This window comes from Primulina tabacum, chromosome 11, assembly GCF_025594145.1.
Source record: "Primulina tabacum isolate GXHZ01 chromosome 11, ASM2559414v2, whole genome shotgun sequence".
In the NCBI taxonomy this organism is placed as follows: Eukaryota; Viridiplantae; Streptophyta; class Magnoliopsida; order Lamiales; family Gesneriaceae; genus Primulina; species Primulina tabacum.
In genome coordinates, this window is record NC_134560.1 from 8,834,307 (window position 1) to 8,852,571 (window position 18,265).

The 18,265-nt window shown below is 34.5% G+C and overlaps 1 protein-coding gene across 6 annotated transcripts; it reads left to right on the forward strand.

The window, feature by feature from the left end:
* Positions 1–8,734: 8,734 nt before the first annotated feature.
* LOC142517977 (regulator of nonsense transcripts UPF3-like) lies at positions 8,735–17,229 on the forward strand. Of its 6 annotated transcripts, none has more exons than XM_075620526.1 (13): positions 8,735–9,160; positions 10,296–10,402; positions 10,630–10,725; positions 10,865–10,963; positions 11,103–11,182; positions 11,746–11,853; positions 12,314–12,461; positions 14,222–14,295; positions 15,375–15,828; positions 15,935–16,000; positions 16,075–16,193; positions 16,290–16,339; positions 16,591–17,229. In XM_075620526.1, exons 1-12 carry the CDS (start codon positions 9,021–9,023, stop codon positions 16,326–16,328), a joined length of 1,530 nt encoding a protein of 509 aa, XP_075476641.1. In that variant the 5' UTR covers positions 8,735–9,020; the 3' UTR covers positions 16,329–16,339; positions 16,591–17,229. The 6 variants fall into 6 exon arrangements, with proteins under 6 accessions (XP_075476641.1, XP_075476644.1, XP_075476646.1 ...); XM_075620529.1 differs by having other exon boundaries at positions 15,399–15,828; XM_075620531.1 differs by having other exon boundaries at positions 15,402–15,828.
* Positions 17,230–18,265: the final 1,036 nt, after the last annotated feature.

Sequence of the window (18,265 nt, forward strand, 5' to 3'; positions counted from 1 at the left end):
AACACTGAAGGGTAGAATAAATAATAAAAATGTTATGTTTAATGTTTGGGATCAAAATAACGAGTTTTGGATTTATTCGTGATTTAATCTCCACACAGAATGCTAATTAAAGAATTAATGGAAACGCCTAGATTTAAGCTTAATAAAATTATGAAAAATTATATTTAAGCTCAAATAATTATTTAAAGTCTAAGTTTTTAATTTGAGAATTTTATATTAAGGTCTCGTTTAATTCGGGATTAAAACGCATTAATACGTCACATTTAAAGATTAATTTAAAAGTATTCGATTTAAGCTAAATAAAAATATGAGAAAATTCATGTAAGCTCAAATAATTATTTGGGACATGTTAGAGTCAATGAAATTAACAAAATATCAAAAACGTGAAATTTTGCGTCTAGGGGTAAAACAGTCATTTTACACCTAGAAATTAGTAAATGTAATGGAAGTGTCTTGAATGCTGATTTATATGCTATTATGATTATTTGGAATGTATATGAATTTTTATATGTTAAAATGTTATTTTAAATGTTCATATGGATATGTATATGTTAAAATGTTATTTTAAAACGTTTATGGATTTTATGGTTTAATTATGGACATTTAAAAGACATGTTGCATGCTTGGTTTAAATAAAAACGTTATATGCATGTTTAAATTTTATAAAGTGATGAGAATATGAAACGTTGAAGAAAGTGAAGTAATTGTGACTAATATGATGATATGTTGGAGATATCGTGAGGGTTATGGTCCAAGTGGGAACCCGACGATCGTGTTTCCTTGGATACGGATGCGAATATGTATATGTATACGATGATATGTTAATACGTAAAGCCAAGGCCCAGTTGACCGGTGAGAGTGTTGCTGGTGTCCCCGCCGCCCAGTACTGTGGTTACATGTAGATGGATCCATCGCCCAACACGTAGACGTAGATGAACACGAAAGTCACAATTAACGATCTGAATCCAACAAAAAGAAAAAGTAATACGTATACGTTGATGATAATATGAATATGTTGAGGATGATATGAAAAATGTTTATGAAAATGTTCATGTTTTGAAGTTTATGCATGTCATGAAAATGGTATTTTTACGTAAAAGTATTTTCACTGTTGCTTGTGCTTTTATACGTATTATTTGGTATCAAGAATATGATGTGATGAGTCTTTAGATTCACTAGGTGTGATTGATGCTGATGATTATGATAATAATGTTGGAGGTCTTGATGGTTGACTTTGCTGGACTGAAGGTGCACATAACCCGAGAACCAACGTTAGTTTTTCGCACTAGTTATAATTTATGATTTTAAGTGATGCTAAAGATATTTTTTACGACTTTTATTTATGTTATGAGAGATTTTTGAGAGTTTATAGTATGGGCTATATTTTTCAAATAACGTTTTTAGGTTTTGTAAAACATTTGACGATTTTATGATTCAAACTATTTTTCTTTGGTTTTTAAAAGTTAGTTGATTGTATTATTTTAAAAAAAAATGGTGTTAAGGTATTTTCAAGTATATATATGTATATTTTGAATAAAGGAAATTAAGGAGGAAAAAAAATAATTTCTAGCACGTTTTAAGAAAACGAATAACAGACGTTTCAGTTGGTATCAGAGCAATAGTTCTGTAAAGGATTGTGCCACCATCAGTGCTGGGAAGGCTCAGTCATCAAGCCTCAAATTGTAAGTTTACATGCTTTATATGATTTTATGATATTACCTGCATAAATACATGAATTATATGTTCACGTCACATGTTTAATAGCATTATGAGGATATATGTTTTGTAGGTTTTAGAATTTTTATACGTGATATGATATGAAATAAAAAATTATTTGATTTCAACGCATGTTGGCTTTGTGGGTGAGTTGGACTATGTTGAATTTTGGGTTCTAGTATTGACGTTCTACTTTTTGGGCATAAGTTGATCATGAATATTATGAATGCTTTTGAGACACGTAGATTTTTCTAAGAAAAATATTTATGATTCATGGTTACTAGTTGTATTAATTTTTGGGAATTTCACCTGAGGAATAATTATTCGAGGATTGCAACGACTTTGGGAATATAAAAATGTATAATTTGGGATTTTAAGTTTTGATGAAAGGTAATATTGGTTATAGGAATTGATTTTTGGGTAAAAAAATTTAAATTTATCGAAATTATGTTATGGGAAACCTGTAGAAGGAAATTAAGAATGCCAAGAACTTATGGGTTAATAGTAGGATTTTTGAAATTAAGGACAAATTAGGATAATTTTTGAGGAAATTAAGAAGTAATTTTGCAATTGTTAAGGAAATTGGGGACTAATTTAGCAATAAACAATAATTTGATGGTTTAATTGATAGGAATTTTTGATAATTTGGGCTCAAAAGAATATTTAGAACCTTGAAATATCTTGTGTTATAACGTTATAAAGAATTTTAATCAAGGTTTTTTGAGGATGAATCAATATTAAGCTTGAAAATCTAAGCGTTAGCGGATGTGTTTGGGATTTTAAGATTGAAATTTGATAAGTTGATGAATATTTTTGGTATAAAATAAGAAAAGTAATATACGATAAGTATGGTCATCCATCTTTTATTATTGAGAATTGTAAGAAAAGTTGAAATTCGAGGTTATAATAGTAATATCACTAAGTCATTATGGGTTTTTTTAAGTTGTGATTTGCAAATAAGGATTTAGAAAGAAAATTTACTTGGGATCAAGTAGACGTAAGGACATTTTAGAACTTAAGTTTTATTAGAGTAACGCAGCGGAAGCGTGGATTTTTGGGATACTAGAATTAAGTCTAAACTTTTGATTATCGAGGATAAGCAAATTTCGAGGACGAAATTCAATTTAATGGGGGAAGATTGTAACGCCCCGAAAATTTAAAAATCAACGCGAACCACATGCATACAAGTTATCAAATTCTTTGTGCATTTCAATTAATTGTTTTAATTGCATGGATTAATTATGCTGTGCATATTGACATGTTTAAAATATATTTTCCTACATGATTGCATTAAAATGTAATTTTTAAAGGTTATTCGAGTTGCGATCTAGGAACGGAGACCGATGGCTGAAAAATAGAAAATGTTTTTATTGGTGAATTGTTTTTAATTATTTAAAATATGGGTGATGCTTTTTCTTATTTTTTAAAATATGGGGTTTTGAGGTGATTTTATTCGCCGGAACGTAAATTTTATCGGTGTTGGTTTCTTAACAAAATACAAACGTTTTGATAACCCGGCTTATAAATTCACAAACTTATTTAAGCAAAATTATTTTTAATATTTTAATTGATCACCAATGGGCTTAATGGGCCTAATTAATCTTGTTAATGGACCTAAGCTACCATTAGCCTTTTAATTAGTATTTAAAGTGCAAATTACCCTTTTATTTATCATAAACTCACGCCTCCACAACCCCAAATCCTCCAAACTCCTTCTTTCTAGCAAAATCACGGCGCGCACACACACCATATTTGAAGGAAAAAGTTGAAGGTTTCAAGAGAGCTTCTAGCCAAGGTTGTCGTCCCCATTCTTCGCAATCGTCAACAGTTTTTTGTACGTAAAAATACGCAAAGGCACGCCATATTCTTTCTTTCAATCATCTATCACACCATAAATTTATTTGAACATGTTTTGAAAGGAAACAAGGCACTCAAATTATAATTTTCGCACTATTCATATGCATGTGTTTAACTCTTGTTTGTTGATTTAAAATCATGTTTATATGATGTTTAAGGAGCTGCCATGAATTAGGATATGAATAGACATGTATTTCCACAAGTTTAAAGGCCAAAAAACGCACCCAAAGGCAGCAAACCTGTGGGGCCCCGGGTCCAACATCTAATATTAATGATTATAAATATAACAGACCAAATGATTGAGTCAAATACATAATGTGTGGTTCACAAATCCACATAAACATCTTCAAATAATTTAAATGTCTCAAATGTTTGAAATATATGTTTCAACATAACAAAATAAACTAGTGGCCAAATTAATCCAAACATCATCAAATAGCTCCTAAGACCCGAGAATCCCACTCTAACTCGTATCTCCTCGCCTGGAGCTGGACTCTGGCATCCCAAGTCTCGCCTCACCTACCGTCAAGCACATGAAAACAAGAGGTAGCCGACGTTCCGGTGAGTATAAACCCAGTATGATACAATCAATAACATATGAGAATTAAAATTTCACATAGTTCATATAAACTCATAGAGATGCAATATAATGCAATGTATGATCAGAAGCTGTGGGCTATCAATAAATCTCAAGATCAAGTGAATTATCTGGTCATAGGGTACCCAAGGAAAGAGAATCCCCCAGCAACATCCACCGACTCATCCGCTCGGGGTGGTTTGCTGTGTTCTACAATCCCAGGACTATGGTGCGCCTATAGAGAGTGTTCAGGCCATAGCAGCGACCTCCGCATATGCTATGCCAACTCAACTATAGCCCCATACATCCAAAAAAATCAATAAGTCAAGGCGACCTCCGTCCATATCAAATCTGAATAGAAAAGTGGCTCAATATGCAATGCAATGATGCATTTCAATCTCATCAAGTCAATATCATAATAAGCTAATCTCAAAAAATCAATCATCAACAAATCACAAGTAATTCATCAAGCCATCGAATTTTCAATTTAAAATAAAAATGATATTTTTACCTCGTATGTTACCGACCGTAACATACCTTTCAAATATTATCAAAAGAAGATCGAAATGTGTAGGTGAGAAGTCTTGAACCTCGGAATTCTACTATAACTCAAGAACTTTGATCATCTATCAAAACAGAGTAGTTTCTGTTCAAAATTCATAATTAATTCAATACTGCTTCGAATCAAGATCCGCAAATTGGATATTCAAGAAAACTCAAATCCCAACAATTTTGTAAAGAAGGAGTTTGTATCATTTCTTAGCCGAAATATGCCATAAAAACATTCATTGAATCATTTTATCAAACACGTGGCGTGCGTGCTAAAGAGTTAGCTCCTTTACTTTGCCCTTAGTTTCAATTCTATTTCTTTTCAAAATATCAATACATACATTATCAAATCACAAATAACAATAATAATTCCTATCAATCATTATATTAACAACTTTACCTCAACACTCAAACCAAACAACCCATTGTTTTCCATTCAATCACTAAACCAAGGAAATAAGCTTTCTTACCTTGCTTATAAACTCTTGAAGAGAAGAACTTCTAATCTCCAAGCAAATATTAAGACTTCAATCAAAGATTAATGTCTTGAAAGAATTTGGATTGAAGGAGAATGAAGAACCCTAGCTCTAAACCGATGGAGAGAAATGAGGATGAGAAGAAATTATACAAAAATCATTCCTCAATCTAATATATACCATCCAAACCTCAAAACACGTTTTTGAGTATGTTGCTGGGCGCCATGGCGCGTGTTTTGGCGTAGGTGCGTGCACCATACTGCCCAACACCCAAAGTTTCAGCACCGGGCGTGCCATCGCGCGGGATCTGGCGCAGAGGCGCGCCATATTCTGCCAAAAACGCATTTTTAACTTCAGAATATGCGAAAGTGGTCAACAAGAAAGTTGTAGCTCTATGTCTTGGCTTGCATCTCCAATTGGCCTCATGTCATTTGGAGGTATGAATAAAAAGTTATGCTCAATCTCCCAACATGTGTCAGTGCAGGAACGACGATACATACGACACACTTCGGGCCACTTTTGTCTCGTCTTCCCTAATGATTTGACCAAAACTTAAAATAAGAAAGTTATAGTCTTATGTCTTATCTTTCTAATGAAAGTGGTCTCACATCATTTTGATCAATATACAAAACATTATGCTAAAAACCACAACTACTGCCACATTTTTCATACCGTTTCTGCACTTCCATTACCTATTTAGCTCAAATTCAACATTTGATTCTACCCATCCATTATCTATTTCATTCTATAACATCCATTACCATTCATAACGTAAAGTCATAAACCATCACAACTACTGCCACAATTTTATTTTTTTCAAAATTCAGGCATTACAAAACCAGTAACGTGCAAGCTGGAACCGAACTAAAAATGTATTGAACTTAGGGGCTCGGCTTTTTGGGTTTGTGGCTAGGCTTGGCTTTGATTGGGACCAGGGCCTGGCTAGGGACTGGGTTGAGTCAAGGGAAGAGTCCTAGCCACGCTAGGACTCGAGGCAAGAGGCTGGGGAGGAGTCCTAGCGAGAGCCAACAAGAGGGAGCGCATGTTGTAGCTTGTGCAAAGAAGAGAAGGCTCGGCCAGGGGCTTTGGGGCTGGGCTAGGCTAGGTCCTTATGGTCCTAAGAGGGTGCACAAGGGTCTGGGCAGGGGCTGGTGTGGCCTGGTTGGTTGCTGGTCGAGAGGGAACGTGAGTGAAGCAAGGCGCAGGTGCTGCACGAGAAGTTGGTGTCATGAGCAGTGCTTCGGGCGCGAGTTCAAGGGCTTGGGCTGGCCTGGGATGGGTCTTGGCATGGTCCAGGGAGGGTTAGGTTCATGAGGGGTCGAGTGGTTAGCAGCTGGTAGTGTCCTAGATGGAGAAGGAGTCCTATTGTCCAAGGGAAGGCTCACCCACACACACGCACAGATTTTGAGGTCAAGTTCCAGCGAGTTTTTGAGCGGGCCAGGGCTGGTTTTTGGGGCTAGGCTTGGTCAGTAGGGTCCCTAGGTTGGTTGGATCGGGTTTGGCTCAAGGTGGCTCTGGCGTGGCTCGAGTAAATTAGGAGATGGCTCGGTGTGTTCGATAAGGTGTCAAAAACGAGATTTTAATAACTAAAATTGAATCCATGGGTCCACGGGTGTGGCTCATCACTTGGAAGGGTAGAATAAATAATAAAAATGCTATGTTTAAAGTTTGGGATCAAAATAACGAGTTTTGAATTTATTCGTGATTTAATCGCCGCACGGAACATTAATTAAAGAATTAATGGAAACGATTAGATTTAAGCTTAATAAAATTATAAAAAATTATATTTCAGCTCAAATAATTATTAAAAGTCGAAATTTTTAATTTGGGAATTTTATATTAAGGTCTGTTTTAATTCGGGATTAAAACGCATTAATACGTCATATTTAAAGATTAATATAAAAGTCATCGATTTAAGCTAAATAAAAATATGAGAAAATTCAAGTAAGCTTAAATAATTATTTGGGATATGTTAGAGTCAATGAAATTAAGAAAATGTCAAAAACGTGAAATTTTACGTATAGAGGTAAAACAGTCATTTTACGCCTAGAATTTAGTAAACGTCATGAGAGTGTCCTGAATGCTGATTTATATGCTATTATGATTATTTGGAATGTTTATGAATTTTTATATGTTAAAATTTTATTTTAAATGTTCATGGATATGTATTTGTTAAAATGTTATTTTTAAAACGTTTATGGATTTTATGGTTTAATTATGGACATTTAAAAGACATGTTGCATGCTTGGTTTAAATAAAAACGTTATATGCATGTTTAAATTTTATAAAGTGATGAGAATATGAAACGTTGAAGAAAGTGAAGTAATTGTGACTAATATGATGATATGTTGGAGATATCGTGAGGGTTATGGTCCAAGTGGGAACCCGACGATCGTGTTTCCTTGGATACGGATGCGAATATGTATATGTATACGATGATATGTTAATACGTAAAGTCAAGACCCAGTTGACCGGTGAGAGTGTTGCTGGTGTCCCCGCCGCCCAGTACTGTGGTTACATGTAGATGGATCCATCGCCCAACACGTAGACAGTAGATGAACACGAAAGTCACAATTAACGATCTGAATCCAACAAAAAGGAAAAGTAATACGTATACGTTGATGATAATATGAATATGTTGAGGATAATATGAAAAATGTTTATGAAAATGTTCAAGTTTTGAAGTTTATGCATGTCATGAAAATGGTATTTTTACGTAAAAGTATTTTCACTGTTGCTTGTGCTTTTATACGTATTATTTGGTATCAAGAATATGATGTGTTGAGTCTTTAGATTCACTAGGTGTGATTGATGCTGATGATTATGATAATAATGTTAATGGAGGTCTTGATGGTTGACTTTGCTGGACTGAAGGTGTACATAACCCGAGGATCAACGCTAGTTTTCCGCAGTAGTTATGATTTATGATTTTAAGTGATGATAAATATATTTTTTACGACTTTTTATTTATGTTATGAGAGATTTTTGAGAGGTTATAGTATGAGCTATATTTTTCAAATAACGTTTTTAGGTTTAGTAAAACGTTTGGCGATTTTATGATTCAAACTATTTTTATTTGGTTTTTAAATGTTAGTTGATTGTATTATTTAAAAAAAAAAATGGTGTCAAGATATTTTCAAGCTTATATATGTACATTTTGAATAATAGAAATTATGGAGGAAAAAAAAATAATTTCTAGCACGTTTTAAGAAAATGAATAGCAAACGTTTCATGTACAATCTTTTTTATTATTATCGATGGACTAAATTGAAATTTGACAAATTTTGGAAGGACTAAATTGATATTTAAATTGTTGAAATAAAAAAATCAAAATAAAAATGTGTATTGAAATTTTACAAAAACAAACAAAAATGTAATTTTAGTATATATATAAATAAGTTAGAAAAAAAAGTTAATGTTATTACTAGATAGTAACTATTATGTTTTCGATTTCGATAACATAGAATATAACATATTATATATATATATATATATTTATATATGCACACACATATATATATATATATATATATATTTATATATGCACACACAATCCCATGCCGTGTGTGTCTGACAAATCTACAATCTCTCTCTCTAATTCTCCCCAAATTCCACCTACGACTTTCTCTATTATTTTCCTATAAACAAATTTCTGCATGGGCAGTACTCCCAAATCCAAATTTCAAAATTAGGGCAAGTATCCACATATGACGAGAACCCGGGGTGGTCAAAATGTAATGTCCGTGGCGTTCGAGGTGTGATTTGATAGGGATTCAAGTCAATTCAAGAGTGTATTTTAATTTCGTCGTAACAGTAGAATCGGTGATAGGGTTCTTTCGTTACGCATGAAGGGGACGCTAGATCGAACGAAGGTGGTGGTGCGGCATTTGCCGCCGACTATTTCTCAGTCCAATTTCATCGAGCAGATCGATTCTCGCTTCTCTGGCCGCTACCGTTGGCTTTCATTTCGGCCGGGCAAGTCAAGGTTGGTTTTTTGGGATTTTTATTTAATGAGTTCGTGTTTTAAGTTCTTTCATATTAATGGCAATCGTGCTCGTTGGAATGATATTTGTGTATTCGTGGGTTTGGTGTTAAAAGTTTTATTTAGTTATTCATAACGTACCCAAGTTTTTAATTAATTTATAAACTAAGAAGGATGCAAGTTGGCATTTCATTAATTGCCTGTTAAGTTTGCACACCTTATGATAGTTTACTGCATTAGGTGTATCATACTAAATATGTACAACACAAAATATAGATGTAAATAAATAATGCATTATCCTAAACACTAAGTGATATATTATTACATTGAATAACACCTGGATCCTTATATTTAAAATGTACGTAGACGATGCCTCGATCCTCCAAGGTGCATCTAGGTGTGTGCTTTACTTCACAGTCACGAGTTCTGGGCCTCACCACCTTGAGTCTAGGCTGAGCACCTTGTGGACTTTTAAGGAATGTATGCCAGCTTTGAATTTGCATCTTGGACTGGCTTTTCGGGAAATGGGAGGATTTTCTTATTATTGTATGGGGGAGACATATTTGTTTGTAGATCTGACTAGAGTGTGACTCTGCCTCTATGGCTTTAAACAATCTGCAGTGCCTTCACCTTTGGTTGGAGATGTGGGTTGAATGAGCAAAAAAATTGCTCTTCAACTGAAAATGTGACTTCCTAGATGTTGGAAATGACAATGGTTGAGGAGTAAACTTGAGATTTCATTGATGTCTTTTCCTTTGTGTGTATGGATGCTATTTTTTCATTTATTTTTCTGACAAATTCTTTGTCATAATTGGAATATATGTTCCCTTTTTGAACAATTGCTGAAGTAGTCTGGCAGATCTATTTATTGGTTCTCTCCTGTTCTTAGAAAGAATTTAGAAGTATGACAAAGTGGCACGAACTATAGTGTTATTAAATTCTTCCCCGAGATTTGAGATTGCATTTATTAGAAAAGGTTCGCTGAAATAAAGAATTTGTCCCAGTATTTCAAAAACAAAGAGGTTTGTGCCGAATTGTTGCGTTCATGATGGAAGTCCCAATAACGATATGTAATTTGCTTCATACTTTACCCACCCCCTCGATCTCCCTATCTGAACTTATATATTTGCTTTTGCAGCCAGAAGCATATAACATATTCAAGGGCGAGCATCGACTTTAACAAATCAGATGATGTGCTAGAGTTTGCTGAGTTTTTTAATGGCCATGTTTTTGTCAATGAGAAAGGTAATGTTTATCGGAATATTTGAAGAGGTTCATAAGATGGTTTGATAAGCGAGAAAAGTATGGATTTTTGGGACTTTTATTTGCTCACCTTATTGCTGGATCTTGGGAAACCTTTTTGTGTTGTTTGGTTTTGTTAATATTTTTTAGTTTTTTTTTTTTTGTAAAAGTAATCAAAATATGTATTTATAATTTACTGGATGTTTCACCCTTTTTTACATTTCTTTCAGGGACCCAGTATAAAACAATTGTTGAGTACGCCCCTTCACAACGTGTTCCAAAGAATTGGTTAAAGAATGATGGTCGCGAAGGGACTATATTGAAAGGTAATATTTCTCTGCTTGTTGCGCGTGTCATAAGTTTTATCTCTGTATAAATGTAGTTTCAGATGCTGATTGTATATGATTGAGATGCCATCATCTTTCACCTTCAACCCTGCTTTCCTTTTTGTCGAAAAACGTATAGATCCTGAATATTTGGAGTTCCTGGATTTTCTTGCGAAGCCTACTGAGAATCTTCCCAGTGCAGAGGTGCAATTGGAGAGAAAGGAAGCAGAACGTGTAGGTCAGTCTAGATACTTTTGCAGCTTATATGCACATAGAATTAAAGCTGAAACTGACGTGTATTATATTAGTCACGGAAAACGTGTCTCAGAGTAACTTCTTCAGTTTCTTAGTTAAAGAAAATTCACATTTTCTTTTAGGTGCTTCAAAGGATATTCCTATAGTTACCCCTTTAATGGACTATGTTCGTCAGAAAAGAGCTGCTCGGGGTGGAGCTCGGGTAGGAAATCTTTTCATTGATTGCAAGTGGACATTTCTTTCCTAATTTGACACGTAACTGCAGTTGATTGCTACTTGAAAAGAAAGTATTTATTTTTCTGGAAATATTTCTTGGTGTTCCACCAGAGCATCATGAAGCTATGTGTTTCCTGGCATTTTTGACATCTTTCAATTTGAATAATTTACTTTTTCCGCAATCACAGTCCATACTATAAATTTATGTGTCTTGTTAACAGACGTGCATAGAATCGCAACAGCAGGTGGCTGTGATTTGATGTTTCACCTTCCTCCATTTCTGTGCGCACATTGTGTTCTGCATTATGAACAGACGTTATTTTACCCTCAGTGGAAAAATTATTTATATGGGTGGTGGAGATTTGCAGCTTTGATTTCTCTTGTTTTACATCTACGTTAAAATGTTTTATCTATCACCGAATGAGGGAATGCTTTAGTTATTTTATCCTACTCATTGATAGTGAGATAATCAATTGTATGGTTTTGTTGCACCACTGTTTCTTTGATCTTTTTGAGATAATTAGTAACACATTCATTTTATTGCCGTAGAGAACCATTTTAAATGGAAAGCCAACAAGGAGAGTCAGTGGAATGCTCTCCAGGAATTCAGGCTCAGGATCTTCAAGAGGTGGCTCAGAAAAAAGATCGTCCACCATGGTGATTGTTATTATTATTTTTGTTATTGATGGAGACTGTTAATTATGATTGTTCCGTGGAGATTTGGTTTCCCGTTGCTGAAATCTGGATTTTATTTTCTTGAGTGGCACTGTTCGATTTTGATTGATCTGTCACTTTTAAGTTTATTTCTTGTAGCTATCAATGGTTAATATGAGCAATAAATTGTGACATGATATTATATTTTTCCCCTAAAACTGTTGATGCGTGGGAGATGATCATAGAACTCAGTTTGCAATTTTTTGGGAGGATCACTGAATACCTTGCTAAATGACTTGCTGCTTATGGATCAGCTTTACATCCTTTTGTTATTATTTGTGAGTTTGTTTTGCTGTATGTATTGGTATGTATTGTGATAAGCCACTGGTAGGAAGGCAGTTTTGATGCTGTGACTTGCAATCTTCATCATTTAATAATCGGTCATTCAACTGAATTTTTGCAGTACGTGTTAAGGGACAGCTCAAAGGGCGCAAGCAGCAAGAACAAATCATCTTCCACACCAGTTTTTAGACATGATGAGCAAAGACTCTTGGACAAATCTGTCAATTCAGCTGCTATCTCCGGAACTGATCCATTAGCAGGGGAAAGTGGTAAGATTCAATGCCCAGTTTCATATATATGATGATATTTTATTTCGATAGACTATCACGGTCTGTGCATACTTGATATGAATATTGTTCTATATACCTGGATGATATTATTTCAATAAATGCCCTTTTGATTTTAATTTTTTCATCTGTATAATGGGAACTTGGGAGACTTCTTTCTGTTTTCCTTAGGCTTTGTATCTGTAGTTTTTGTTAAGATGCACGACTTATTTTATATAGCTACTCTAGTCCATTCATGCCAGCCTTGCCAGGGATGATACCCTATTGTTTTCTATTTGTGATTTTCTCTGGGAAATATTGTCACCAATTTTTTGGGTGGTTTACCTGAGTCTTTCAGAACACTATATCCCTGGTCTGTTTTGGCCATGCGTTAGGATCGATTAGGGAAGCTAAAGTGGGGGTTGAATAAACACTTTGCTTTATGGATTCCTTTCTGAAATGTGAATCAGTTCTTTAAGGAACTGATCCTAGAATCTTGTTTTTCAATATATATCAGTCAATTGAAAGTTGTGCGGAATAAGACTTAAATATAGATCGAATACTTAGTATAAATAGTATAAATTGAAATGATAACTGAAATGGGCACAGAGAATTTTTCTGGATGTTCAGAAACTTCAACTACTCCTACGTCACCCTTTCTATCACTAGGATAGAATTTCACTAAAAGACTTTGATTTATTACAATAAGTTGTACTAATCCACTTTAGTTGGTCTTACACACTGTCAAACTGAAATTCTTAGTTTAAAATTTTTTAAACAGTTACAAAACTGAAAGATGCACTAATTTGTAGCCTGAATGCTAGTGATAAATACAATAATTGTAGAGCTTAAAAATGTGATATCTAAACTTGAGAATATGCTCGTGAAGTGTTTCACAATTGATTGGTTTGATTGCTTCGTGTGTTCGCTTGTTCTTAGTCAACAACTTTTTTCAACTGATTCGATCAACTATATATAGTTTTTTATCTCAACCTGTATCAGAACAGAACAGTCTGAATACCTTGTACTACTGTCAAATAAAGCTACTACACGACGATTCAACGGATACTTGTCATTAAATGATCATTAAATGCATTCAATATGACCGTTGAGATCGATGACTATATATTTGTGAACAATTTCCTTGTTACTCTTTGTTGAGATTCTGGAGTGCAGAGATAGACAACTTGGAGTTCTTAGCTTCTGTTCTACAATAGATGGAAGTTCCATAAACTGAAAACAGAGAATGTCAATGATGCATTAACATAATGCATTAGGCTGCCAGGAATTCACTCAAGAAGGAATTATACACCTCATCTCTTCTTTGATTCCCCATGTGTGCTGTTGATATGTGGTGGTGATTTTGTTTGTTTATTCGTTTATGCTTTATTTGGTATGAATTTCCACTTTACTCAGAAGTATAAACCTCATCTCTTCATTTGATATGCAGTCATGGTTTTGTTTGTGTATTCATATCTGCTGTTGATATGTGGTAATGGTTTTGTTTCTGTATCCATTTTTTATAAGCTACAAGCGTTACTCTTATTATTTTCCTTTTTCTCTCGTTTTGAGCCAGTTTTTGATTTTTTTACCATTTTTGCAGTCCTGCATGTTGGTTTTTATCACATGCTAATGTAGATTTTCCTTTGAGGACACCAACTTTTTGAGTAAATCATTGGAGTTTGCCCTACTGTTAGAATGATTGGATCTCTTTTTGCAAATTTTCTGTTTGACTTTTTACCAATGTCTTGTACATGTTTTAGGCGGCTCAGGTTCCTCTGAAATTGGGAAGCAGAAAATCTTACTTCTGAAAGGGAAAGAAAAGGAAACCTCTAATGTAAGCCTTTCTATTGTTTTTTTTAGATTGTTTATGAAAATACGTGAGAACAAAGAAGTTATGTGTCAGAATATCAGATATAGATGATTTCTGCCATTTGTTTGGGTTTTATTGAATTTATGGTTGTGCCTGCTAATATGAGCCATCTTTTCAGAAGTTTTGAATGGAGAGATATATCATATTATTTACACGAACAAATTGGTTTGAAAATTACATTTTTTTTGGCAATGATGGAAGTCGTGGCCAGAACTGTAAAGGAGGTAGAAATTCTATTTGTATTTGCAAAGTCAACCTGCAAAAGTTTCCTTGGGAAGCTATTAAGTTGAACCATTTATAAATCACTAAAGCGGCCTTATTGATGGACTCCAGTGCTGGTGTATCGCCTACCTTTTTACCCACTTCCTTGTTTGGTAAAACAGAAAAACGATGCACAAAATCATTCAAATACACACGTTCCAAATTATTCTGTGGATGTAGCATTGTGCTATTTTTCATATTGTACTTGACCATTGTCTTCTTTTTATGTTTCCAACTTCTTCATTACTGCTTGTATGGTAGTAACTATAATTCAAATTTGTGTTACGTGAATGAGATTGAGCTCGTTTTCTGAATGAATAAATCAACCTATCTATGCTGGGAACTTGGTTTACACCTATGAGCAGACCTCTCGTGTGAATAATTTATTGTGCTATAAATCAATGCAGCTAGCTTTGATCGGAAAATATCGCAAATTGGATTTAAAAACTTCTTCAAAAAACTCAGCTATGCCATATACCATATTAAGCTTGACAGCAAACTTGAGAAACCTCTCGTGGGGAAAAAGGGCTAGTGTGAATATTCCGCTGACTTAATTTTTGGTATCTGTCATATGTATTATGTGTCTTGAGTATGTGCTCCAGCGTCATGCTGTACACTTACAAGTTCACGAGACCATTAAACCGCGCACACTATTGTTGTATTTTAAATCAAATTCAATGCAAAACTCGAGTTTATTTTAGCTGACTTTACGGTTATCTTCTTCGGGAGAGTGTAAAAGGAACATATATCGTGATTTATGTTCTATTTATTTTCGCCTAAAGGCTTCTGGTGTTTCATCACTGCAGCAGAGTGCAGCTACTCCTGCCAACAACTCGCACAGTCCAGTTCCTCTTGAACAGAACCACCAACGCGAACCTAGTGACAGGAACATCAGGAGTGTCCTTGGTAAGGATATTCGGCAAAATCAAACATTATCTGGATCGCAATCCGAACACCGAATTCGCATCTTAAATCAGGACGGAGACAAGAAACCTCCTCGTCCCACAAATGTGCAATCATTTCAGAAGAATGCAAATGGGTCTCCTGAAGGTAAGGTATCCAGCCATGATTCCCAAGCTTTTCATACTGAGAAAGAAGAAAGACGGACAAGGAACAGGGATAGACCTGATCGTGGTGTTTGGGCTCCTATTCGTCGATCAGACGGATCGCATGCAAGTGATGAATCGTTATCATCCTCTACTTCCCAAACGTCCCAAGTAGTGGATTCTTCTGAAGGTGTTGATATTGATTATTCAATAATTTTTTTCAACCTTGTGCTTTGGATTTATGTTATCAAGTCTTGGATTTGGTAATAATTGTGATTTTTTTGGAATTCATGTAGATATGAAAAATGATGTGCTGATTATGCGTGGTGGAGAGTTCAGACATATTGGAAGTGGTCGTGGAGGTCATAACTCTGTTGGCAGTCATCTTTTCTTTTATAAAATACTTGGCTGACTGATGTTCTATGGATTAATATAGGTTCTTATAGGCAAGGGGGTCGGCGTGGTTCGGCATATAATATCAAGGATGCTGATGGCTCCCTAGTCGAAGGGAAATTCCCAAAGAGGGGAGGCTCTGCTGGTCATGTTTCCCATGAGGCATACTTCATAATCAGATGCTACACTCCCGATTATCAATTTTTACTAAACTTGCTTTTTTGAATTTTGATTTAAATATATATTTTTTTTTTGCAGAAACAAGTGTGGGTCCAAAAGTCCAATCCTGGTTCGTAGTTTTGTTAATGGTAAAATTTCATTCCGTATCCGGGTTCATTGTTTTGTTTATGGTAAATTTCATTCCGTAATTTATGCTATTTACTTCTTGTGTGTTGTTTTTTTCAAGAATTATGATTGTCTATTAGTTTGTTTTTACGCGACATACAGGGTTAGAGAATTCTTTTTTCTTCGAGGCTCCACTGCTATAAATTTATGTCTGAGCTCTCAAGAACGAAAATTTCTATGTATCTTTTATAATCTAATTGGGATTTCTCTGCAGTGATTGCTTTTGGTCAGCTACCATACATGTGAGAGGCTGGAATAGTATCTTGTTGACAGAATCTCCTGCATTAGCAACGGAGAGAAAAAACGCTTGCATGGAAGACAGTAGAGGCCCTTCATTTTTAGCCTTATGCCTAAAGATTCCATGTATTTACGGCACAGTGCAAGGAAGAAAATATTATCCCAAGTAGAAAATGGTCAAGAAGAGGAGCAGCAAACAAGCTTACAAGCAGATACGATCAACAGCATCACCATTTTTGTCGGTATCTGAATAGTGGGATTATAGTCATTACCAGGACTATGGATCTTCAATTCTTGATATCGATGCAACCGCAATCAAGGTAATTAGCTTACTTCCGCTGTACTGTGAATACAAATCTGGAATGGCGTGTGCTGCTCTACCATTAGTTACTAAATACTAAGGTTTTTGTCGAGATGTTTCTCGCCTAGCTTTGGTGAGTATACATACTATTATAACCCAGGTCAGTTTCAGATTGAACTGTTACTGGGTTTGGCTAAGAAAAGGTTTGAAGAAGGTGTTAGAGTGCTTTTGGCTGTAAACTATTATATTAAACTTGTGTGTATTTGGAGGTTTGATGATTTGGAATCAGAGCTGGCATTTGGGCCTTGTTTGGTCTGCTATGGTTAATATTTGTCATAGAGATCATGTTGTATGAGCTTTCATGGATCATTGTCATTCATTACCCGTCTTTAGCCTTTGCTTACCTCTTATATCTTAGTTTTTGGCACTTTTTGCTTCTGAATTTTGACCCAAAATGGTCATTTAAAACATATTTATCAAAGGGAGTCCTCTGTTACAGAATCTTTGCAGCAAGATTTTAATTTTTTTCGGATTAATTGGATCTCTTCTTCCCCACAGCAATTCAAGTCGTTGGTTATTTACACAAACCTTGAGAACATTGCAATTTACAAAACTACGACCAGATTGCGTTGTTTAAAAACACTTAAATCCCAATTCAAGCAAGAATAAATGCACAAAAATATGTAAAAAAATATCTTGAAATGCAAATTATAAAAAAAAATACAAAATATTTTTAAAAAAAATAGATGTTTATAATAAAATATGATCGAAATTGGTTTCTTAAAACTGATATATAAATAAAATTTAGTATTTTACAAAATCATTCGTGACGACGTGTTCACACAAGCTGCAACACTTGACAAAAAATTTTTCTTTTTATTTTATTTTTTTAAAGAAAAATATAGGGATGAAGACGAATAGCAATTAAAACATATTGATGTTGATATATTATGGGGAGTTTGATTCATGAAAAACATTTTTTGATTAGATTCATTTGTTGGACAAGAAGCCATTATTATACAACACATTTGGACCTTAACTAAAAATTGTGTAGGGCCATGATTAAGTTATTAACATATGACTCGGATAAATAATGCCATAAAATTATTCATTCAATTATCAAATTATTTTTTTTCAGAATATAATTCTTCCCAGAAGTGGATGAAACTCGGATAATTCATTGTCCAAACCTATACAAATAAAGATGTTGAATACATGTTTGAGAGTGGGGTGTCTCCACTCACTGAGATGATATCTTGATAAGTGTCGATTTTATGTGTTATTTCGCATTATTTTGAATCTATTGTTGTATGTTTGTTGGTGTCTGTGTCCGTATTTTGTTAATTTATTT

Excerpts from the sequence above, each read along its gene's own strand:
- LOC142517977 (XM_075620526.1), top strand. The coding sequence starts at position 9,021 with ATGAAGGGGACGCTAGATCGAACGAAGGTGGTGGTGCGGCATTTGCCG. Across the intron at positions 10,403-10,629 it reads TGTTTTTGTCAATGAGAAAG|GGACCCAGTATAAAACAATT; the intron begins GTAATGTTTATC and ends CATTTCTTTCAG. Across the intron at positions 16,001-16,074 it reads TATTGGAAGTGGTCGTGGAG|GTTCTTATAGGCAAGGGGGT; the intron begins GTCATAACTCTG and ends GGATTAATATAG.